Consider the following 25,868-nt stretch of genomic DNA (forward strand, 5'->3'; position numbering starts at 1 on the left):
GACATATATCTTCTACCTGAGCCCCAAACAAAACCATAGAACTGAGCTTATTTTATTAATGCAGTAGGCATGCTATTTACACTTGACAATTATAAAAACTGTCTATTTCAGCTTTGAAATTTGAAGTTGATAATTATGAAAAGTTAGTAACTTATTCAGTATGATGGATGGCCTTTGACTTTTGTAGTCCATAAATTTCTGATTTGAAAATGTAGATATTTAACTTAAACAAAAATAAGGATAACATTGGTAAAGAATGAGATGTTAGGGCTAGCAAGAGGGTTTAGCAGTTGAAACCTTTTGCTGCATAAGCCTGACTTCCATCCCTGGAACACAAGTTAAAAAAACAGGATACAGTAGTGTGCAACTTAATCCTAGCACTCCTATAGTGAAATGGGTAATCCCTACACTCTTATGGAGAGATAAAAGGCGGAGACAAGAAAAGCTCCTTGAGCAGACCATGGAAGAAACAAGAGACCTACCCCAATAATGTAGAAGTCAAGAACTGACTCCTGGAGGTTTTCTTTTGATTTAGACACACACACACACACACACACACACACACACACACACACACACACACCTAACCACCCATACCCCCCCACATGAACACATACAGACATGCAGACACACAAGCACACAACTAATAGACATATTAAAATGTTTTTAAAACTTCAATATATTAAACAATTAAAATAACAATCCCAATTTAAATAACATTTGCAAATTGTAAACCTTATAGTTATTTATCAATCTTAAATTAACTCCTTTCCTTCCTTTCTTTGCCTTTTTAGTAGCAAAAGCTACTTATACGTTAGTATAGGAGTATTAACTTCAGCATATTTTTTTTTTTATGAGAAAGGGTCTTAAATGAGAACTAAACGTTTTTGCTTCCAAACTGAAAATTAAAACAGTGTACCAAAAATAAGGAATAGCTTAACAAGCCAGAAAAGGAAGTTCTAATGTTGCTTTGTTAATTTCTCATATTAAATTTTATAGAATGAATAACATGACAGAATAACTCTACTTAGTATCTAAGATAAAATCTTCATCTTCAAAGAGACCAAAACTACCTAATGTGATATTAGGATTGGCAACTTTTAGGTAGACAAATGTCTACTAGATGCAAAAGTTCCCTTCTAGAATGCAAGGCAATAATCAGAAGCATCAATATTACTCTGTACTACCTCTGTTGTAGAACACTGTCTTCAGGATGACATGGCCATCTTGAAACTTGAGCAGCTGTTGTTACCAACAACAAGCACAAGATGTGGCTTGTTTTAACATTCCCCTATGGATGGAGTTGGGGGAGTTTACCCCATCATGTACTCTAGCTATATGTGTTCCTGCATGTGACTTCTGGTAGTGCTGTACCATAAAAAACATGGGGAGGTCTAAGAAGGGGATTCCATCCGCACTTTTGGGAAGGTTGTTTCCTCCGCTGAACTGCAAGTTGTCAGTAACATAGCTGTTAGGGAGTTAACAGTGCTCCTGTAAGTATCCTCCCTCATGCTCTTGTAAGCCCAATAAACTCATTGTTCCCTAAGCCGGACTTGGATGGAATTGTATCCTTGTTCATGGGTGCCTGGTATGGGATGAATAGATGTTTATTCATTTCTCTTCAGAAGAAGGAACATGACCACTTTTCTGTAAAACAGTGGTGTCATTCAGAAGGGCATCATCATGGCTCAAGATCGTGCCCTGGAGGAAAGGCAGGCTGGACACAGACAACCACAAAGCTGTGTCTTAAGAAAAGCTCACTTCATGCAAAAGAGCATGTGGAGGAGTTCAAACTCAAGTGTGTGCTCACAGCAAACAGAGATTTGGTGGAAAAAGAAGAGAGTATCAGTTTAGCGAAACAGTAGACCAGATACTTTACTAGGAAATCAGAGAAATCAATAAACCTGTAACACTGACCAAAACAAAACACACACACACACACACACACACACACACACACACACACACACACACACACACACACAGATAATAAAACAACAACAAACTTGCAAAGGAATCCACACACAATTATTAAACAAGTATTAGGGATGCGCTGTTGTACATTAAAAAAGGAGCCGACCCCATTCTTTGAGGTTTAATTGCTGACAGCTTTTAAACTTCACCCCTCTTCCTCCTGTGTCTCCTATCTGTGCAAGCTGATACAAAAAGTCTAGGTGTCACAGGTCGTGTCAGTGGGAAGCTCATAATATGCCACCTAGACCCCCACCTCCAAGCCACACACAAACAAACCCTCTAAGCATGCCCTATCAAACATTCCAGAACATATAGGAAGGTCCATCATGCTAAGCAAAGAATGTTTTATTAGTTGACTAATAATTGTTTCAGGCCCTTATGATATATACTTTCAACTTATAGATCAAAGTATGAGGCACGTGTGTCAATAATTCTTTTGCAGGATGGTCACAATGATTAAAACATCTAATTTCCAAAAATGAAGTGTGGAACAACAACAACAACAACAACAAAAAACTGTAATCCACATGCAGGAAAGCAAATCTGGAAACAGAATGTGTGGCAAGAGTGATTAGATATTAGGCTAATGGATGAAAACTTCAAAGGAGCACTATAAATGCACTCAAAGATCAAAGCAAAGCATATCGATAAACTATACTGCTAAGCTGGCAAAAATACTAGCAATTATCATGACCGACTGACAGCATTCATACAGTGTGAACAGAGAGGAAAGAATAATGAAGAATATCAGAGTCTCAGAGTAGTGATGTGACATGAAGTACAGAAACAAACATGCAAGTTTCTATAGGTGTCATGAAAAAGAAGAAAAAGAAAAAAAATTCATAATTCAAAAAATGATGGCTGAAAACTTCCTAAAGTTGATGAAAATCTACATACCTCAGAAGCTCAATACTTCTAAATTGAATAAGCACAAATATATTCATATCAAGACAGATCACAGCAAAAATATTAACAAGTAAAGAAAGTGAGAAAAGTCTTAAAAAGATAAAGGGAAAACTGATTATAATTTATAAAGGAGGGCAGGTAAGTTGGCTCAGTGCATGAAGGCACTTGCTGTCAAGCCTAATGACCTGAGTTTGGTACCTGGGACCCACAGGGTTGAAGGGGAGGACAGACTTTTGAAAACTGTCCTCTGACCTCCACACTTGAGCCATGGCTTTGCCCATGTCTCCTAATAATACAGAAATAAACAAATGCAATGAGATAAAAGTATGAAGGAATGAAAGGAATGTGATATCAGACTTCCCATCAGAAAAGCAAGAGACCAGAAGACAGTGGTTACAAGATTGTGCCAGGATGCCCACTTCCCTGCTGACCAAGACCCTGTGTCATGAAGACCACTTTAAAATTTAAGGCAAAAGAGACTTTAATTTCTAAGTAATCAAAAACTCAGAGAATTTATCAAAAGCTGGCTTATATTATATGAAATACCAATGAAGCTTGATGTACTTACTGGCTTACCCTGGGAGGTGGAGACAGGAGGTTTGTTGCAAGTTTCAGGGCAGCCTGAGCTACATCATAAGACTCAATCTCAGAACAAAAACAGATACTAATAAGACTTGTTCAGAACAAAAATAACTAACTTTGGATTTAAACCCATTTGAAAACACAGTATGGCAGCTATATAATTAGAAAAGACAGCAAGGGGGCAAGAAGATGGTAGAGTGGATAAAGTGTGTGCTGTGCAAGTGTAAGTATCTGAGTTCAAATCTTCAGATCCTGTGTGAAGCCAGGCACAGTGTTTCTATGGTAAGGTGGGAGGCAGAGATGGGAGAATCCTTGAAGCTTGTGGCTCAAACAAAGTGGAAGAGAGGATGGGTATTTGAGACTATTGCCTGATCTCCAGAAATGTACCATGGCATGTATGCACTTACACACACACACATACTCACTTAAAAAAAGGGGGGGGGGAGCAGGATTTTTTCTTTCCCTTCTTGATTGTTTTGGGGATCAAATCCTGGGCCTCATCTATGCTATGTATATGTCCTACCACTATGATTCTAGCTCCAAATGTAAGACATATATATCTCTCATCCTTTAGAACAAATAACTGTGTAAAACACAATGTTCACAATATACCAGTTATTTTTCTAGTCACTGTGACCTAATACCCAACTACAGCGATTTAAGGAAGGAAAGATTCTTTTGGTTCACAGCTGAGAATAAATGGCATTTTGGTGTAGAAAGTTTGGCGGGGAGGGAAGATATGGTCCCTAATGATGGGAACCTGGGATGAGTGTTTGTTATATGGTAACACCTAGGGGAGAGAGAGGGTAGGGGGAGAGGAGGGGAAAGAGGAGAGGGAAAGAGGGAGAGGGGGAGGGGAAGAGAGAGAGAGAGAAAGAGAGAGAGAGAGAGAGAGAGAGAGAGAGAGAGAGAGAGAGAGAGAGAGAGAGAGAGAGAGCTGAATTAGGGCCAGTCCTCAGAGTGCATTCGTGAGCACCCATATCCTCTAGCCAGGTACTGCTTCTTAAATGTTCTATGATCTCCCAGTAGCTGGGAACCAAATAAATAGCAACATAAAATATTGGCACAATACAACCCTAAGAAGAAGTGTAGGACAAGCTGTATTAGATTAAGAAAGTCACACAAGGCAGTAAGCTGATTTCATAGGAAGAAAAAGAGAATCAGACATTTAGGTTAATATGTTATTAGTATAGACACAAAAATATATAAGTTAATAACTGTAAAATTATAGGTGAGTATGTCATGGAAGTACTGTATACAGGTACAAAAGGAGGGAGGAGGTAGTGAACGCAGCTATGTGGGGGAAGATTCCTCTGTCTCACTGGAATTACGTTAGTGATAAGTCCCAGTGTGGGAAAGTCTTACTCGGGAAGAGCAGCAACACGCTGTTACTTTGCTTCAAGTAAGTAGTTCTCAGGTGTACACGCCTGCAATGGAGACAAAGGCTTAAGCCACACCTTGGTATAGAGCACTGTTAAACACTCTATGGCAGAGCAGACTTTTGCATCTCAAAATGTGTGTGCTCCTTGCTACACTGTGTGAAGCTGAGTCCAGAGTGTGGCCAGCAGGTGACCTCTGATCTCTCCTGTTACTTTACCTTGCCCTACCACACACACACCTAGGTAGCATTTTTCCTGTGGGCACACCTTCAGCTCTGCTTTGATGCTGCTACCTCCTCCAAGTAGACACCCATGCAGCCCATGCCTTCTTGTTCAGTCTTCATTCAGTGTCATTTTCTAAATGATAAACACACCCACCAGCTGACCCTTTGTATCCATTCTCCCTACTTTGCTTTCCTTTTTCATGTGGCACGTGTGGTGTTCCCAGTGGTTATGAGACTGGGGTAGAAAGATCAAGAGTTGATGGCCAACCTGGACCACTTAGTGAGACTGTCTCAAAAACAAGGAATGTTATTAAAACCATGTGAGAACCGACTTCAAAAAGGTAGAAGAATACACATATACATGTAGAAAATTAACTCTTCAAAGGTTAAATTGAGGCGTTAGCATAAAATGGTGAATTATAATTGAAACAATTAAGAATCATAGGGAAGATCTGGGCATGAAAGAAGATGCCTTTAATCTTAGAACTTTGGAGGCAGAGACAGGCAGATCTCTGTGACTTCAAGGCCAGCCTGGTCTACAGAGAGAGAGTTCTACAATAGCCAGGGTTACACAGAGAAACCATGTCTGTGGAGGGGGGTAAGAATCACAGGAGAAACTATTGTATTGCAGTAGTAAGATGCATAATTCTATTTAATATGCTAAAAGGGGAAACTTTCTTATTAAATATATCTAAGGATACCAAATAGTATTTTAAAGTGATATTTTCTCTTTTGGAGTTCAATTATCAATGAAAATATTCATCTCTGAAATGTCAAAAAAGCTGTTTTGAAAGCTTATGTGTTGTCAACAGTATGAATGTTAGACATCAGATGAAGAACACATCTGTGATCAGAAAGCAGAATGAAGAAATATGAAACCATGCAAAACAATATACTACGAAATGTATCAGTCTCTTGGTAAAGAGAGCCTAATGTTTCAGTATCCAATGACTTAGTTGTCAAAATAATTTTACTTTTATTTAATAGCATCATAAAAAGGCTTTATTGTTACTTTTCATTCTCTTGAATATTTTGGAATGGGAACAGGGAAAGGGAGGATAGGCTACATTTGCTTCTGTAGCTCCCCAGAACACAGGCATTGATAAATGCCCAAACAAGGTAAGTATAGCTATTAGCTGTTGTCATAAGTGCAAATGGTATCTCCCCCCAGGGCACCATCAAAGTGGAAGGAAGGAAGGGAGGGTGTAGTGAGATATTCACCCAGCCCACAGCACCTGTGGCATAGACCACGCCCATTGGGGGTGGAGAAGGGCTGGACGTTTCCTGGGGAACTAAGTCTGAGGAGGGGGCTAGGAGAGCTCTGTTGCTTGCAGCAGCAGGACAGGGGTACATCCGGAGGCATCCTTGACCAGGAACCTGCTGGTGTTCATCTGTCATTGTTGTAAGTTATTTCTCCCTAAATAAACATCTATTCAGCCTATTTGTTTCTCCTGATCCTTATTAAACATCAATAGGATGTGGGGGTGGGAAGCCAACGGAGGCTGTCACATATCTGGAGGAGAAAGAAGAGTCAAACTCAAACTGTGATTGAAATGGAGGAAAAGCTAAGTGACTAGAAGGAGAATAATGAGAGGGCTTTATAAGTATAATGAGGATGGATATCCAACAGAGAGTATAGTGTGTTTTTCTTGGGAATGGACTATAGTTGGCTGGATAGTCCTAAGTTGAGAACGTCTGCATCTAGGAACATCAGGTAAGATAAATGTATTTCTAAGAACGATTCTAGAATGGACAGGAGAAATGAAGACTGGAGGGGGAAGGGCAAAAATAAAGCAGAAAGACCAATTAGTTAACTATAAGCCCAATGAGGGTCAATAAGCACAGCAACCAAGGCACATTAACAGACAGTCATTTGAACAGAGATTTGGGGGACATTAAATTTTCCAGTAACCACAAGGCACAGGGAGTGAACTCAGATATTTGAGGTGGGCGGTAACAATGTTGGGCTGGGTCATCTCTGTGGATTCTGAAGTAACTTTAAAATAACCCAACAGTTACACAGCTATGTAGGAAGTTATGTCTCCAGGGAACTAGCAAATTTGTAGATGTGATAAATCAAAGCAGAAGACAGATGTATAGCTAGAAGGCAGACGCTTCTAAGGAAGTGTGTACAGTTAGTATTGAGGATTAAAGATGTTTTCCTAAGACCAGAATATGAGCTGTGGCATATTCTACTTGAGACACTCAGAAGGGTGCTTCCTTTAACTGTGAGGGAAACACTGTGGAGAGCAGGAAGAGTGCAGCTGAGAACGGTGATCACTGATGTGCATATGATAATACAGAGCAGAAGTACAGAAGAGGGCATGGGACCAGCAAGGGTAAGACAGCCAATTTACAGAACTTAAGTGCATGGTTCCCTGCATTGGCACTGGAAACAAGTCTGCAGCCAAGGAAGCAAGAGAAAGCAGGAACGAATCGGACACAGACAGCATTTCAGCTGAAGCTTGACAGCAGACCTGTATAGCACTGGTTCTCAGCAGGCCTATTCTACCTTCTATGGGGTACTGGGAAATGACTAAATTTTTGGTTGCTACTTGTATTTAAAAGGTAGAAGTCGGCATTGGCACATGCTGCCAAACCCAATGACCTGAGTCAATCCCTAGGATCCACATGGTAGAAGGGAAAGAAAAGACCTCTTCAAGTTGTTCTCTGACTTCACAGTCTGCCCTCCCCCCCTGTGCCCCCCAGTCCACCAAAATAAATACACAAATCAAAAATTTTGAGACTAATGTGGTTTGATCAAGCCAGACCGCCTGAAACAGAGTACAAGCTGATCCTACATTCAAAACAGCTGGACAAAGCGGCCTTACAGACTACAGCCAGGATTTCTAGAGCATCTTCTTCGAATCCCCCATGACAGCGCCCCTTACCAGCAGGAAGTAGTTTGGAAAGAACGATGCCTAAATTCCCAAATATTGTCTATAAATGTTTGTTTTCATTTAAATGGACTTGGTTATATAAAATAAATAAATAAAAAAAAGAAAAAAAAAAAAAAAAAAAAAAGAAAAAGAAAGTAAAAGTTAAGGATGCTGCCAAACATCTTACAATGTGCAGACAGCACCATATGCTAATGATCCAACTCAAATTGTCAATAGTGGCATACTAGAGATCTAAAGGCAGAGGAAGCAGCAAGGACAGAATGAAGAAAACTAGAAGGTGTTCAAAAAAAAAAAAAAAAAAAAAAAAAAAAAAAAAAAGAGTAGCATCTGCTTCAGTGGAAGCTTTTGACACTAGCAGAGAATAAGAGAGAAAACCTGAAAGACAGCCAGGATAAGAATAGATGCTGGTAAAGGAGCTAGAGCCTCTTTTAGGACATTGAGAAAAGTCACTCACATCTTTGAGCAATGAATGTTATAAAACCACTGAGTGGAAAGGCTTTACAGATAACTGGAGAGCTGATAATCTGATTTTTTCTGTTTTTAGTACTTTTAAACATAACTGTAATTACATTTTAATGCTCAATTGAAGTCTCATTTCCTTAACTGAATTGTAAGGCTCCAAGTGATAGATAGTGGGCCTGGTATACCCAGAAGTCAGGCCCCAAGTTCACATTTTAAGATCTGTACTTTTGAGAATACAATATGATGCCATGAGATGCATAATCATAAAAAAGTGACAAAATGTTTACAGTGAAACATGTTGATGTCTCCACCTCAGTTTCTCATTTCTTTGTGGCAAAAACATCTATACTGTGCTCATTTCTAGCTGTGGTCTCTATGTCATGTGCTAATAATGCAACTACCAAAAAACTGCTAACTACCCTTTGACTCGAGCTGCCATATTTCTTCCCTCCTACATTGCTTATGGTAAACACTTTAATCTTATTCCCCCCTCGTGTGTGTGTGTGTGTGTGTGTGTGTGATTGTGTATGCATAAAAACATTTTCACTTTGTACTGGTTAGCTTTAGTTATCAACTTGGCATAGCTGAGAATCATTAGCAGAGAATCCCAATGAGGGGTTACTTAGATGGCCCTGACATATAAGCATGTCTTTGGGAAGTTGTCTCGATAGTTAAGAAAGACCTACCCTGATATGGGCAGTACCATGCCCATATGGTGCTGTATAAGAGCGAAAAAAGTTAGCTGAGCATAAGCAGTGAGCAAACAGGCATAGTAGGGTCCATTAGGGTCTCTCTGCTCTTGACTGTGAATGTGATGTGACTAGCTGCTTGAGTTCATGCCCTGACTTCCCCTTAATGATAGAATGTAACCTACAATGGTAAGCCAATAAACTCTTTCTCCCCTAACTTGCTTTTTGACAAAGTAGTTTACCGTAGCTATAGAAATGAAGCTAGAAAGAATGCACGTACATGCACGCATGTGTGCGTGCACACACGTCAGATTAAATATTTTACTTTAAAAATATTTCTCGTATAAGTTATATTAAAAATTGTTTTCTGTATCTGGTTTACTTAGCTTAGTATAATGTCTTTAGGCCCATCTTTGTTATGCCAAATGACAAGATCTCCTTTTTTTAAGATCTGAAAAACATTCCACTCTATGTGTGCATACTCCTTCTATAATACAAACCCCCTAAATCAAAATATCTTTCTCTACTCATTTGTTGATGGATATTTCCAGTCAGTTCCATATCTTGCCTGTTGTAACGGATATTATAATGAAATTAACAGTATAGATATCTTTTTGACATGTTGATTTCACCTTAGAGAAGAAATGACTAGGTTATGTAGCAATTCTATTCTTACTTTTAAAGTAAATTTCCATACTGTTTTTAATAATGACTATATCAATCTACATTCCTATAAATAGCATAATTTTTTTATCTCTATGTCTTTGATGATTAGTCATACTGACTGCCTTGCCTTATACCTGTTGGTTATTTTATATCGTATTTTCATGTCATATGAACATTTTTAATTGTATTAACTTTTTATCAGAGATATGCTTTGCAAATATTCTGCCAATCCACAAGCCTTTTTTTTTTTTTTAAATTTAAACTTATCATGCACCCTTTCAAATTCTGAAAACAGAAAATATGGAAAAGTCTAATTTCCCCTCTCATTCCCAGTGTCTATGGAGAAGTACAAGGGACAATATGTCAAGAAGCATGGGACAGAAAAGGGACTGAGTTGATGTGAGAGATATCCAGTGGCTCCTGAAGTGCTGAGCACAAGCTGTGCTGCTAGCTACTGGAAATGTTCATAGGAGCCAAGCCTGAGGCACTGTCTTTGTGCAGTCTCTCTAACCCCTCTTAAGGAACAGCTCAGGGTGAGCCTGCACCACTGTAAGCTGGCTTGGCTCACTTCAGTTAGCAGTTACTTTCTGTAACGATGGAGATTTATAAAAGCCTAAATATAATTGAGGCAATCTGCTCCTAAGAAGAGAGTATTAAGATGCCTTTTCTGTTCCGCTCCCTGAAAACAAATGAAGCCAACAGATAAGGCCACAAAGGCAGTAACATCCCCAGATGAATCAGATCCTTTCTGACAGTGGAAGAATTTGATCTGCTGGCAGGCATTCCATTCGGAATGATAACCACAATGCCAACATGTCATTTACTTTTCTTCTGGTGTACTAAATGGAGCCGTGCTGACATTAGAGAGCTAATACAACTTCAACATTCCTATTTATGCTCAGGTAAAGCATATTCACCAGATAATGCTTCAGTGAACATCAATCAGAGAGAGAAGCCCGCTATCCACATTCCATGCATGGACTGCTCAATAACCTACAATGGCAAACATTTTCCATCATTGGGGACCCAGGTAGAGCTCTTGTTGCACATCTAGACATACTGCAGATGTCAAAGAACTGCAACCAAGAAACAAATAAACCAACTCATACCACTGGATAATAAATCCAGCAAAATTGAGATAGAATATAAAGGAAGGAATACTATTAGATGAATTTTAGGCAGGTGTGATGGCTCATGTTATAATCTCAGCACCTAAATAGCTGAGGCAGTAGGATGGTACAAGTCCAAGGCCAGCCTAAGCTAGTATGAAACACTACTTCAACAGACAAAAAAAAAAATTCAAAGAATCCTAAAACTATTCAATAGGCTTTCTGAGAGCAATTTTTAAAATTTTCTTCTTTAATAATGCTTAATGAGTAGCTGGACAGACAGCTCAGTGGTTAAAAGGACTTGGGCTCCTGCAGAGACCCATGTGGTTCAGTTCCCAGAACCCACATGGAAGTTCACAACTGTTATTCAAGTTCAGAAGATCTGACACCCCCATCTGGCCTTTTCATGCACTGTATACACATGGTGAACATAAAAACACACAGACAAAACACTCATGCATATAAAATAAAAGATAAGGGCACTGGAGAAATGCCTCAGTGGTTAAGAGTGCTTGCTGCTCTTCCAAAGGACCTGAGTTTAGTTCCAGTACTCACACTGGATGGCTCTCAACCCCCCAAGTCCAAAACCAGGGGATCTGACACCCTCTTCTGGCTTTCACAGGCAACGCACACACACACACACACACACACACACACACACACACACACACACACACACAAAAAAAAAAAAAAAACAAAAACACAGAATAATTAAAAACAAAACCAAAAACCCAACACTTACAAGCTGAGTTACAGCTCAGTAATAGAGTACTTGTCTGGGATGAATGAGGCCCTGAGTCTATCCCAGCATTAAACAATAACAACAACAACAAATAAAAACAAAAGAAAGGAAGGAAGCCAAGTGTGTAGTCCATACTGGAAATATCTGCCCTCAGATGGCTGAGGCAGGAGAATCATTAATTAAAGGACACCCAAAGATACATGACAAGATCCACCCCAAAACATGCATTAAACTCTTGAAAAGAAAAAAGGAAAGAAATATTACTCGAAGAAGAGAAGCATATTTTCCATGAAAGAAAAATCAGAAATTGAATATTATTTTCTGTTTTTCACTACAATATACTCTCCATATCATGCAGCATACATGATTTATAAAGTGCATTTTAAATATATTATAGTTAGCTTTGTGGTTTCATGACATATGGTAATTATATTTTTGTTTGACTGGGAATTCATCCTAGGGTCCCATATTTTATTATTACTCAATAGTAGCCACGTTATCTATCAAGAGAACTACATATACTTCTTTAATCATGCATGCTTTTACTAACGAAACAAACACAGTAAAAATGGCATGACTTTTTGGTTCTACCCACCCCATATACTTCTAATACAGCTGTCAATGTGCGGGACACTAGACATGTTTCCTCATTTGGTTCCTTATCTTTCAAGGTAAATACTGTTAACATTCCTGTTTTATTGATTCATTTTTGGTTTTTGAGACAGGGTTTCTCTGTGTGGCCCTAGCTGTCCTGGAACTCACCTTTGTAGATGACACTGGCCTGGAACTCACAAAGGTCTGCCTGTCTCTGCCTCTTGAGTGTGGAGTCAAAGGTGTGTGTGATCAGCACCCAGCTGTCACTCCCACTTTACGAGATGCAGTGCCTGAAATCTGAGGCTAAACCATTTGTCCAAGAGTATATTATGAGCCCTCTTCTGACCTCCTTGGCATCAGGTATACATGTGGTGCACGTATACTCTCATACACAGACACATTAAGTAAATAAATAAATATTAAAAAGACATTATAATTGAACATTTGAAGTAGGAAGCCAAGGTGTGCTGATGGGGAAAGATACTTAACATCTTCAGTTGGCTTCACAACGTGAACAAAAGAATTAATTACACAAACTTACTCCATATGTAAGGATTAAGTAAGTAAATAAACATAAAATGCATACAATAGAGTTATGCTTTTTCTACATGCCCAAATCATGATGGCTATTATCAGTTAGTCCTGACTGTATTTGTCTTAGACACTAGACTACTGCTGTGAAGAGATGCCATGACCAAGGCAACTCTTAGAAAGCATTTAATTATGGGATTGCTTACAGTTTCAGAGGTGTAGTCCATTATCACCATGGTGGGGAGCCTGGTGGCATGTAGGCAACATGGTGCTGGAGCAGTAGGTCAGAGTTCTACATCTGGATCTGTAGATGCGCGCGCGCACGCGCACACACACACACACACACACACACACACACACACGGGCTGGGGGAGGGGGGAGGGGAGAGGAAGAGGGGAAGTCAGGCAGGTTACCCTTGTAGATCAAAGGGTCTGTACCTTTCTCCTCTGGTAGCATGAGCCTTCTATTACCACAAACAAGAATACCTTCTGTTAGGACAAAGCATGAGGGGGATCTCGGTGGATCCCATGGCAGGTGAGGGTGACTGAGGCAGAGGGACAAACACGTCAGTCAGACAGAGAACTTAGTGAGCAGTTTTATTATAAAAGGGAGGTAGAGGAAAGGAAAAAGAAAAGAGATAAGGAGAAGCAGAGACAGAGAGGACAGAAGACAAGAGGGAGGCAGGAAAAGTCCTGTCTGCCCCAGGGGAACCGTGGGAAAGAGTGTGGGAAAGAGAGTGTTCAACGAGAATATAAGTGGGTGGAGGTCTTTATTTTAAAGGGGTCCTTTGCGCCTGGGCTGACCAGGGTGCTGCCTGAGTGCATTCTGACAGTTGACAGAGGCAGGGCAGCATAATGTCTGAATCCTGACATCTAATACCATGAACACAAATCAGAGACAGGAAGAGGGAGAAAGAGAGACTAGAAGACTTCGCCTGACATAGGCTTTTGAAACCTCAAAACTCACCCCTAAGAACAAGACTACTCCAACAAGGACCTACCTACTAATTCTTCTCAAACAGAGCAACTACCTGGTGAATAAGAATTCAAATATATGAGCCAAGAGGCCATTCTTTTCAAACAACCAATCTCTTTATGGGAAATACTAAAAAGGCATCAATAAATTAAATGCTTTGGAAGACCTTTATTTACCAAATAACTTAGTCACTATAATAATGCTACTATATTAGCTGATACGTCGCTGATTAATAGGTTACAATCCATATAACCACAGAGGTTAAGTATAGAGTAAGGGACTATGGGGGAGGAATGGATTTCTCAAGGAAGGGGACCTAGAATAAATTGATGGGTGAGGGTTGTGGGGAGACTAGAAGTATCAAAAAGGAAAGGGGGAGTGAGGAGAAGGTTAGGAAGGTAATGTGGGGAGAGACAGCTAAAACTAAGAGTCATTTGAAGGATTGTATGGAAATCAAATATATCAGAAGCTTCTTAAAATATATAGATACATGAAAAATCTAAACGGAATCACCAAATAATGGGGAAGACAAAGCCTTAACTAGACATCTCTTGTCACTAAACTGTCACTGAACTGAAACCCCCAGTTCCAGGAATAAGTTGTAGTTAATAAATTTGTTGGCCAAAGGTCTCCATGCACAACCCTAGACAATCCATGGTAATGCCAAGGCTATTGGTTGTTCTCCACAAACTAATGGTAAGGCCCTATTGCTAAAGATGACACTTATAGAACTCAGTGAACATGGAGACGTCAAGGTGGTACCTACCTAGAGCTTTGACTTTTACTAACCTGTTCATGGTATTAGAAGGTACTCTGCACGTTACTGGAGAAGAAAGGTAAACAACAACCTAGCTACAAATCCTCTGATCTACAATGGTAACCTGCCTGCAAGATACACCAGTGCAGTAGTAGCACAATTTTGTGAGGAACTACCCAATATCTGATTAGATTTAAGACCCATTCCATGAGATGGAACCCATGCCCAACAATGTTTGAATGGCCAAGAACCTGAGACTATATTGGTCAGGAACCACAGGGACATCTAACTACCGTTCTGATTATGAAATATAGCAATAAAATGACCCCCAATGGCAGACTGCCACATTCATACATCGATGCTTTTCTTGCTCAGCCATCATCACGGAAGCTTCTTCATGCCATAAATAGAAACAAATGCAGGGATCCAAAATGGAACAAAGTGCAGGGAGCGAGAGACCTTGGAACAGTCCTAAACGGGATGATGCCATCAAATCCTGCTCCTTAGGACTCAGGGACACTAGTTAGTCAAAAGAGGAGGCAGAAAAATCTAAGCACTAGAGGGGCTGAAGGACACCAAGGAAACAAGGCCTTCAAAACACATGAACTCACAGAGAGTTCCCTGCATGTGTCTGAGCCACTCGGGGCCCCAACACTGAGGGGGGGCGTGTTTCTTGAGCTTTTTATTTGGTTCTTTTTCTTCTGGTAGTTTGTTTCCTTCATCTTATTCTGGTCTGCTTTTGTTTTTGAGACTGGGTTTCTCTGTATTGCTTTGGAGCCTGTCCTGGTCTTTAGACCAGGCTGGCCTTGAACTCATAGAGATCCAACTGCCTCTGCATCCTGAGCATTGGGATTATAGGTGTGCACCACCAACGCCAGGCTTGATCTGTATGCTTTCATTTATCTTATTTTATTATTATTTTTAGATACCTGTTTGTACTCTAATGAGATAGATGGATGGATGGATGGATGGACAGATAGAGATAGGTAGAGACAGACAGACAGACAGACAGAGGTGGTTTTGGGTGTGTGGAGGGTCAGGGAAGATCTGGGAGTTGTTGGGGGAGAGGAAATCATAATCAGAATATTTTCAATAAAAAATACTGCCACAACTGAATAACATCTCTATAGAATTTCTCACTAAAATGTTTAGTAAAAAGCACCTGTAGGCATCAGGAAAGTCATAATATACTTGTAATAAAGTATTCTCTATAACTTGGTTTCCATGGTGTCCCATTTTTATCAAAGAACATAAATAATAGGAAATATGCAGCTGTTAGTAAACAGGTCTCTTCATCTTTGTTGATAAAGATCACCTATGATTTAGAACAGAATTGAGTCATTTCAAACAGAATGTATTTCACAGATGGTCACTTCATCACATTATGAAGTCAGAGAGGCTTGATTTGTATAAAAAAGAATAACAATAATCAAAAAGATATTCATCATTTTTAATATCTTTTTAAGTAGGACAAACATACACAAACTTTCTATGCTTTTTATATATTTCTGAGAAATTGTTTCTGAATGTCTAAGCAGGTATGGGATGAACATCTGTGATCCACGATGAAAGAAGAAAGGCAGGAGAATCTTTGCAACATGAAGACCAGGCTAGGGGAAAGTGAGACCCTATCTCAAAAACCACACCCCAAACCAAGACCACACAAAACAACCCAACCAAAACCAAACAACAACAACAACAAAAAGCAAGCTTGAACTTCTGAAAATATGCAGAAATTTTATCAAGAATTTCTTTTGTTATCTGTTAAGCCTGCAGGTGAAAGATGTCTCTGTTGAGAATAGACTGGGCAGTTGAAAATGTAATATGTTAGCCCTGTTTAGGTACCATCTGCTGCCCAAGTATGACCATTCATTCAACAGATATCCACTGAGTTTTCATTTGGTGCTATGATCTGCTCTAGCCACCTGAGAAGTAACACAGAACTGAACAACCAAAAATTTGTGCCTTCATTAAGTTAATGCTCTAGTATGTAATGACACAGTAAAGGCAATAAATACATGACACTTTAGTAGGTGATAGGATTTTGGGGGAAAAAAGATGCAGAACACAGAGTACTCAAAGGAAGATGCTGAATACAGCAGGAATCCCTGAAATTTAAGACAATCTCAATAAAATACTAGGGAGATAAAGAACATTTGGAGAAGTAAGTGAAAGTGTGAGCAACTCATTGAGTGCTTGTTCCAACAAGTAAGTATGTGTGTGTGTGTGTGTGTGTGTGTGTTCGTGCATGTGTGTGTGTGTGTGTTGGGGCAGAGTATAGCTCAGATGACAGAGTTTGCCTGAGGCCCTACCTTCAATCTCAAGTCTGGGCAGGGGTATGGGAGAAAGGAGGGCAGGGTAAATGGAAAGAAATTGAGGACAGCATGTTAGGGACAAATATGGCCAGTTCAACCATGAGGTGGGGAAAAAAATAAAACAGACGACTAGAAAGGTAATAGAGGCTTAGGAGACGATTTATATGAACTTATATGATCATTTAGAGAACTAGAAGTTTTGTAAATGTTATGGAGTCCCTAAAAATTTTTGAAAAGAGTGCCATGACCTGATTTATACTCTTACATGGATTGCAGTAGTTCATGAAAAACAGCCATAGAAGGAAGTAGGAATGGGATAAATCAGAGGAGAAAGATGGAGCCTTGGGCCTGGATAGGTACTATGGAGGCATTGAGAAGTGACCAGGTTGTATGGACTTTAAATACTGAATGAGCAGAACGTCTAAGAGTTTTAGTATTAGGTTTATAAAAAGAAACAGCTAACATGACTTCAATGCTCTGTCACAGAAGCTAGAACTATAGAGCTGCTGTTAATGGGATGGGGATGTTAGGCTATACAGGTTTAGAAGGAAAGGTCAAGGATGGAATTTGAGAAACAGAGCCTGCAGTGTATATCAGACACATACACAGAGGTAGAGATGGCCCACAGGCAGATGTGTATAAGGTTTGTGAACCAGTAGAATCTGGAGATTTTTCAGTTTCTCATCCAGGCATGGAATTATTAATATATAGATGATGTTTGAAGCATGGGACTGTCAAGTACGTAAAAGGAAGGAATAAAGAGAGTCTGCATGCCTGAGCTAGAAATGCTGTTGCATTTTTAAAATATCTGAGCTATAAATTAGCATATTAAAAATGTCAAGTTTAAGTTTCTGAGTAAAAGGAGTGGTACTTTATGACAATACTAATCTGTTTCTCAAGCTATAGGGCCAAACTGATAATGCATGGGTGTATATACATCCATTACCTCAAATATATTCATTGTAAATTCAAACTCCCAAATCAAGATTATCAAGAGAAATGAAAGGTCCACACGACAGCCAAGGGCCTAGATGCTGACACTGCTCTTCCATTTTGAAGGCAGGAGCTAAGTAGATGGCAAGCTGATTTCTTTTGCTGGATAAGGTGATATAACAGGGTCTACAGGCAAAAGATAGCCAGTTCTGCTATGCATGGAGGGGTAGGCCATGAGACCAGAAGCTGGACTTGATTTTCTTGAAAAATCTTATTTTATCTTATTCAAGTAGATGAAAAGAACAGACTGATAAGATCAGATTTCTACATACAATGATTTGGTGTTTTAAATAATTTAAATTTATGAGTCTATTTAGAAAGCTATAGTAGACTTGAATCCAAATTGTCAGTGGTTATGAATTAAGTTCCTTATATTGACAGAATAATGGAACTTTAAATAAAAGACAGATTATGAAAAGTGAGCAGCCTATAAGGAAAAACAGCAACTCATACAGGAAGTCACAGACATAGTTAATTCACTTAGGAAAAACTCTATTTCAATAAGATGATGATAACCTGAGATATACATGTCAAAATCATAATGAAATAATCTATTTTTACCTACCAAATTGGCAACAATTCAACAGAGGTAACAGCAATAGCAAAGGTGGGACCTCGAGCTCACATGAGCTTTGCTGCAGAGCAACATGGCAGCATCTGCCTACTTGAAAATGCTCGGACTTGTTTACCACACATCATTTCATTTTCAGGACCTCCTATTGAGGAACTTGAGGAAGAGGGTGTGAAACAAGGCACTAGAGCCACACACAGTTTGTAAATAGCCACTTGTTGGAAACAGTTGTTCTTTTCTGAAAAGCTAAAATAATACAGTGGATTATTTTCTGGTAATTTTTTAATGAACAAATAAAAGTGTTAAAAAACCCTATTATTTGTTATTTGAGAATTCAGTTCCCATATTTCATGTCTTTTCTACCATAGAAGTTCAGTTTATGTATGGAAACTTTCAAGAATGTATTCCTCGTAAAGATGTTATACCTGAAGAGTGAGGGTACTACACACAATGAGACTATATTTTAAGACTGTTCACAGACTCATTGTGAAGGGTTACTATCCCCTTTTATTACAGAATACTTTGTAATCAATATGCATTTATTTCATTCTGCCACTTATACATCACTAATAATTATGATTTTAATACTTTCTCATTCATTTTAATTAATTTTTTTCTTATTTTACATGTCGATCCCAGTTCCCCTTCCCTCCCTCCCTCTCTTCCTCTTACCCTCTCTGCCCCATCACATGCACCCTGACCACCCTTCCCTTCCATCCCTCCACTCTGATTCCACATGTAGGGCAATGCCATCGAGGTGGGGTCATGTAAATCTGTCAAATCATTTGAAGTAGGGACTAGGACTTCTCTCCTGTCTCTACGTTAAGGCAGTATCCCTCCATGGGGATGTGTCTTCAAGGTCCTTTTGTGCACAAGGACTACATCCTGTTTCCACTGTCAGAGGTCCCTTAGACTGCTCGGTCCTTCTAGCTGACTCGGGGGGGGGGGGCCCTGAGTCAGTCCCATGCTGGTTTCCCAGCTATCAGTCAGGTGGCCCATTAGCTCCTCCTTGTTCAGGTTCTCGTTCATTTTAATTTCCAAAAGACAACTCATTAACAAACATTGCCTTAGTTAGGGTTTCTATTGCTAGATTAAAACACCAGGACTTAAAGCAACTTGGGGAGGAAAGGCTTTATTTTGCTTATACTTCCAGGTAACAGACCATCACTCAGGGCAGTGAGGGCAGTACCACGTGACAGGACTATGGAAGCAGGAGCTGATGCAGAGGGCATGGAGGAGTGCTACTTACTGACTTGTTCCCCATGGCTTGCTCAACCTGCTTTCTTATAAGCACTGGGACCACCAGCCCAGGATGTCACCACCCACCACGTGCTGGGCCATCCCCAAATACTAATGAAGAAAATGCCTTACAGGCTTGCCTACAGCCCATTTTATGGAAGCATTTTCTCAGTTGAGGCTACCTTCTCTTGGATGACCCTACCTTGTTTTAAGTTGATATAAAGGCTACCCAGGACAAACTTTCTTTTTTTAAACAGTATTTTCACCCCTGGCCCCAGCACTGAGGACTGAACTCAGCACTCTGTCACATTTGGAAAGCCATATGCCACTGAGCCATTCCCAATAAAAATGGCCACCATAGGCCCATAGGAAGTGGCACTTTTAGGTGTGGCTTTGTTGGAAGTGGCGTGTTGTAGGGGTGGGCTTTGAGGTCTCAGATGATGTGTAAGAGAGGCCCAGTGTGGCCTTCACTTCCTGGCCTACAGATCCAGATATAGAGCTCTCAACCTCTCTCTCCAGCACCAGTCTGCCTGTACTCTGTTTTGCTTCCTGCTATGATAATGGACTAAACCTCCGAACTGTAAGTCAGCCTCAATTAAATGTTTTCCTTTATAAGAGTTGTATGTTCACGGTGTCTCTTCACACATAGCAATAGAAACACCAAGACACCCATCAACAGATAGATTATTTAACTAAAAAATCAAATTCCTATGAATTCTTTCATTATGAAATTTACATGACATATTTTGCTGCTTGTATAAAAATTCAACAATTTTTAAGAACTCATCTCAAAGCAAAATCATTATTATTTAAGGAAATCTAATACTACTTTGCTAGATAAGCCTTTCCTCACAAAAGAATTTTGAGAATGGAGAAGGACTGCGAGAAAAGTGACAGCAAGTGAACCAGTAACTAAAGGATTTCCATTTTTAACCTGAGTTAAGACTGACTTTTATTGCAATACACTCAGAACCTTTCCTGGAGGCTTTCTATAATTTAGCAGACCAGACAAGCTACACTAGAAAACTGCTGTTTCATCAATGCCTTGATTTTGAGCCACATGCACATGCAAGAACCAAGCACGTTGGCCATACAAAAAATTTTACCAGAACGGGAATCTCTTCCTTTATTTTAAAAGGGTAAGATGCAGAGCATACTTACTTGGTACTCCACTTCCCTCAACATTGCAAATTACATGTTAACAGTAACATGGACTATTAGGATTCATAGTCAACAAACAACTAACATATAGTTATGAAATCTTATTTCCTGCCTCAAATAAAATTCAAGTGTTTCATCATAGAATACTTTTTTTTTTTTTTTTTTTTTTTGGTAAACAATATTGTTCCTATTAGTGTGTGTGTTGCATGTGCCATGGCAAACATGGTAGGTCAGAGGGGAATTTCTAGGAGTCAGTTCTCTTCCTCTCCCACGTGGGTCTCAGGGATTGAACTCAGGTCATTAGACTTGGCTGCAGGTGCCTTTAATTAGGTGCTTTTCTGCCAGCCAAGGAACACTCTTTTTAGTTTTTGAGATAGTTTGTGTAGCCCAGGCTGGCCTGGAACTTGTGCTCTTCCTGCCTTGGCTCTGCGTGCTAGGGTTATAAGCAAACATTAGCATACTTGACTACATGATATTTTTTAAAATTAGACATTTACTGTTAGCAGTCACCAGGCCTGATTTAATAATTTGCGTTTAGTTTCTTGATTTACAATGTTATTGAAAATTTGGATTATGAGTCTTTGATTGCCCAAAGAATAAACACTTTTAATCATTTATTTTGCCTGTCTCAGTTATACTTCAGGCAACTAAAGAGATGATGGCAGCAGTTCTTTTTACTAACAGACAATTCCAGCTAATACTGGGTGAGAGGGGTGAAAGCCATCGTGCCACTCCAACTAAAACAACGGCTTTGACAATGACCATCACACTTCCTGGAACCATGACAGGCAGGAGCAGGTGGGGCTGGCAGGCAGAGAATAAATAGAAGGGAAAATGAACAGGAGCAGCAAGAGAACAAGGAGAGGAGGACATCAGAGGCAGCCACTAGCCAGTCACAGAGTATGGAGGAAAGTAAGATTTACAGAGGAGAAAGATAAAAGCCCAAGGGGAAAAAGGTAGATGGGTTAATTTAAGGTAAGTAAATCTGGCTAAAAACAAGCCAAGCTAAGGCCAGACAGTCATAGCTAAGAATAAGCCTCCATGTGTGATTCATTTGGGAGCTGGGTGGCAGGCCCCCCAAAAGAGATATTTCTACAGAGATATGTCTGTAAACTGGTAGCATTTCTTTGCCTAGTATTCTGTTTAGCACCATAGTGGATAAAAAATAAAAATAAATTAGGAGTGTATAGAGATATTGTGAATTATGACTACATACTTACTATTAAATTATTATTATAAAACATTTTCATTTGAACACCAGGATCCAGGCTCTCTTTTAGCCTCTTTGGGTACTAGCATGCATGTGGTTCATGACAGACATGTAGGCAAAACTATTATACATACTAAATAAAAACAAGCCTTTAAAAACTCATATTTTTTTTCATGTAGAAATACATATTGAAGTATTAACAAATGAAATGATAATTTGTGATTTTTATCTTTAAAGTTTTCAGGGGTGAAGGCACATGTAGGTAGTATACAGATAAAAAATTAGCCACATATATATGTGTATATATATATATATATTTTATAATTCTTAAAGCTAGGTAATGGGTAAATATGTGCATATTACAGTATTCTATGTTTAAAATTTCCCACAATAAAGAATTTTCAGGCCTGAGGAAGTATCCCAGTGGTAAAGCACCAGCCAGCAAGAGTTCCACAGTCAACATCAGTTCTTAAGTCCCCCCTTCAGTATACAAGCTTACAAGCTAAAGGACTTTTCAATCACCATTTTATGTTATTTATTAGTAAAAAGTTTAAATGTAAAGGGAAGGATATATCGTACAACAGATGTCCAAATTATCAAAAATTCCTAAACAGTGGATAATTCAAATTACAATGTACTTAACATGCAACAAAAGCTGTACAAAATAAGGTTGTATTTATCAGACAAAACATTCCCTCACATTTCCAGTATATTAACCTTTTGCTACTTATTTTACATTGTAACTGTTTAAAGGCTTGATTTATAGCATAATGGAGTTAAAAAAATGATTTCCAAGGGGATAAAAATCCCACCATTCTTAGGCACATCAAAACAAACATTTCATTTTTGTGTGTAACTCACCTGCTGTAAAATCTTCAGTCAGATCAATAAATGCATGAGAATGTGGGTTCCTCATTTTACTTTTAGTGCTCAAGGCGGGATGCCAAGATAAATTTCTAAAATATAAGACAATAATTTTCTTAGGGCAAGATCAAGTATTGTACTAAAGTATAAAAATATTGGTACATGATCATTTAGAGCTTTTTATTATTACATAATTCACATACTATAAACCACACATTTTTAATATATATATATAATCCAATAGGTTTTAGTGTCTTCACAGTATAGAATCATTGCTTCACTCAAAGTCCAAAACATTTTCATTTGAAAAGAAATTTTTGATGCACTAGTCACTCCCCATTTCCTTCCTTTGGCAACCGTTAATTTGGCACCATAACATTTTCTAGCCCAGGACACTTCATCTAAATGCACACACAACCCATGGCACTTTCTATGCACTCTCTCAGTACATTTTCAAGTTCATTTACACCACATATCACAACTACATTCTTAATGTGGCTGTGCTGGCATCTGAGAGGCAGAGACAGGCACATTTCTGTGAGTTCAAGGCCAGCCTGTTTGTTTACATAGTATCAGGAAAGTGAGGGTTATTCAGTTGGACCCTGTCTCAAAAAAAAATAAAAAAAAAAAAAAACCCAAAAAACCCAAAACAAAAACAAAAGATAAACTCTCTCATATCTCTTTCCTCCCCCACCCCTCTCTCAAACAGGGTTTCTCTGTGTACCCTTGGCCTTCCTGGAACTTACTCTGAAGACCAAGATGGCTTAGAACTGGGAGATTCACCTGCCTCTGCTCCTGAGTGCTGGGACTAAAAGCGTGTGGTACGACTGCCTGATTAAACTGCCTGGTTAACCCTGCATTCATTTTTATGGTAGATTTAATATTCTATTGTATGGATACACATTTTGTTTACTCAGTCATCTGTTGATGGGATAGCGGATTGCTTCTACTTTTGCTAAGAACATTCATTTACAAGTTTTTTAGGGATGACTATTTTCAACTGGAGTGAATTACTGGGTAATAAGGTTTACTTGTTGAGGAACTATGCAAACTATTTTCTAAGGTGGCTTTATCATCTTGTATTTCCACCAGCATGGAAGGAGTGTTTCAATACTGCCATATGTCTGAAAAATTGCTCTCTACACCAGAAGCGTTACTTTGTGTTTTATTCATGGCTAATGAGCTCAAGCCTGTTCACATATGTTTCTCAGCCACTTATAGTTCTTCACTGGGGAAATAACTGTTCACATCCTCTACTGACATTTAAATTGATTCATAAGAGTTCTTTGGATGTTAGATATTAGACATCACTGTTTTTGTCTCAGGGCTATCTTTCAGTTTATTGATGATGATCTCAGAAAACCAGTTTTTAGTTCTGATGAATCCCATTCCATTTGTTTTTCTTTTTGTTACTTATTCTTTTGGTACTATATAAGGTCATAAAGATTTACATGTTTTCGTTTAAAAGATTTATAGTTTTAGCCTTTGATTCTTTTGTAAAATAAGAAAGCAAATAATTTTATTTCACAAAAATGGTTTAAAGAATGATGATTATTTAGAGCATAAGAGAACACATTTGAAGCCTATTTCACAAATATTAAGTCAAAATATACCCAAAAGCTAAAAATATAAAATTCTTAGAAGTAAATGCAAAGAAAAAACTGATGTCTTTGGAAAAAAAATTTTTCCCCTGAGATCATCAATGTATTCAAGGAACCTAGATCTCATGGAGATCTACCTGTCCCTGCCTCTCTAGTGCAGGGATTAAAGATATGTGACTTCATGCCCTTGGCAAGCTGTTCATAAATCTTGTCTCCCCCTCCATCACCACAGGACACAAGCAAACAGATGAGGGCTGGAGAGATGACTTAGTAGTTAAGAACAATTATTCTTGCAGAGGACTGGAGTTTGATTTCCAGCACCCACCTGGCAGTTCCACAACCATACCTAACTACAGTTCCAGGGAATTCAATACCCTCTTCTGGCTTCATCAAGTACTAGGCATGCATATGGTTCACAGACATATAGTTAATAAATATTTAATAGCAAACAAACAAACTGTACCATTAGAAATGAAAGAAAAATCCTTGATGCATCAAAGGACTATGTGCTGGTGAGTTTTTATGTCAACTTCACACATGCTAGAATTACACGAGATGATAAAAACTGGTGCCCTAGGGGCTATAAGAAAGCAGGCTGAGCATGTTCCTTCATGGCTTCTGCTTCAGTTCCTGCCCTGACTTCCCTGAACGATGGATTACATGCTGTAAGATGAATTAGACCCTTTCCTCCTCCAGTTGCTTTTGGTTATGGCATTTACCACAGCAATAGAAAAGTAACTAAGACAGGAAATTATTACTAGAAGTGGGGTATTGCTATGACAGACCTGACCATGTTTGGGAATGATTATAGAAGAGCTCTAAGCCAGAAAAGTCACTGAGTGTTTGGAGCTTAACAAGTTGTTGTGGGAACTTAGATATAATTTTGAGAGAGGTACAGATGATGGAGGCCCAGTCTGTAAAGTTTCAAAATCCTAGCAATACTGTGATAGTATCATGGTGATTCATGTAGTAGTTTGAATTAAGAACCCACTAAAGTGAATCCTTTGCTTTTCTGGGATAATTGATACTGGTAGGTGGGGGCTAAAGAATTAGCTGTGACTAAGAAGATAGCAACATCATTGAGGCAAAATCTGGGAGGTTTCTTCAGGGTTACACAAAGAAGCTATGATCCAGAAAGGGCTAAGACTATATCTTATGCTGGCTGTCAAGCTTAGTAATATGTTAAGAGTTTCCCAGGTGGTACTGGTTTTGAAGGCATGCAGGGGTCAAGTACAGCAGCAGAGGCTTGTACTGTGAAAGACTAGGAGAGGCCAGGGGTGGAGAATATACAGTCATAATTGATGTAGAAGTGCAGGGATTGAAGGAGTCATGGAGAGAGGTTGAGGATTAGGACCATACGGCAGTAGAGTCCCAGAAGAGAGCCTAGGAGAGGTGTTGGTGATGGTACATCCTAGCTACATTGA

The 25,868-nt window shown here is 39.1% G+C and overlaps 1 protein-coding gene across 1 annotated transcript in view; it reads right to left on the bottom strand.

Moving 5' to 3' along the window:
* The window catches only part of Itfg1 (integrin alpha FG-GAP repeat containing 1), a 120,050-nt gene that overhangs the window by 68,380 nt on the left and 25,802 nt on the right, over positions 1 to 25,868 (bottom strand). Inside the window, exon 6 of the mRNA XM_051195052.1 lies at positions 22,841 to 22,935. Coding sequence (XP_051051009.1) covers positions 22,841 to 22,935 — 95 coding nt within the window. The remainder of the gene's footprint in view (positions 1 to 22,840; positions 22,936 to 25,868) is intronic.

Source organism: Phodopus roborovskii, unplaced genomic scaffold, assembly GCF_943737965.1.
Source record: "Phodopus roborovskii unplaced genomic scaffold, PHOROB, whole genome shotgun sequence".
Lineage (NCBI taxonomy): Eukaryota > Metazoa > Chordata > Mammalia > Rodentia > Cricetidae > Phodopus > Phodopus roborovskii.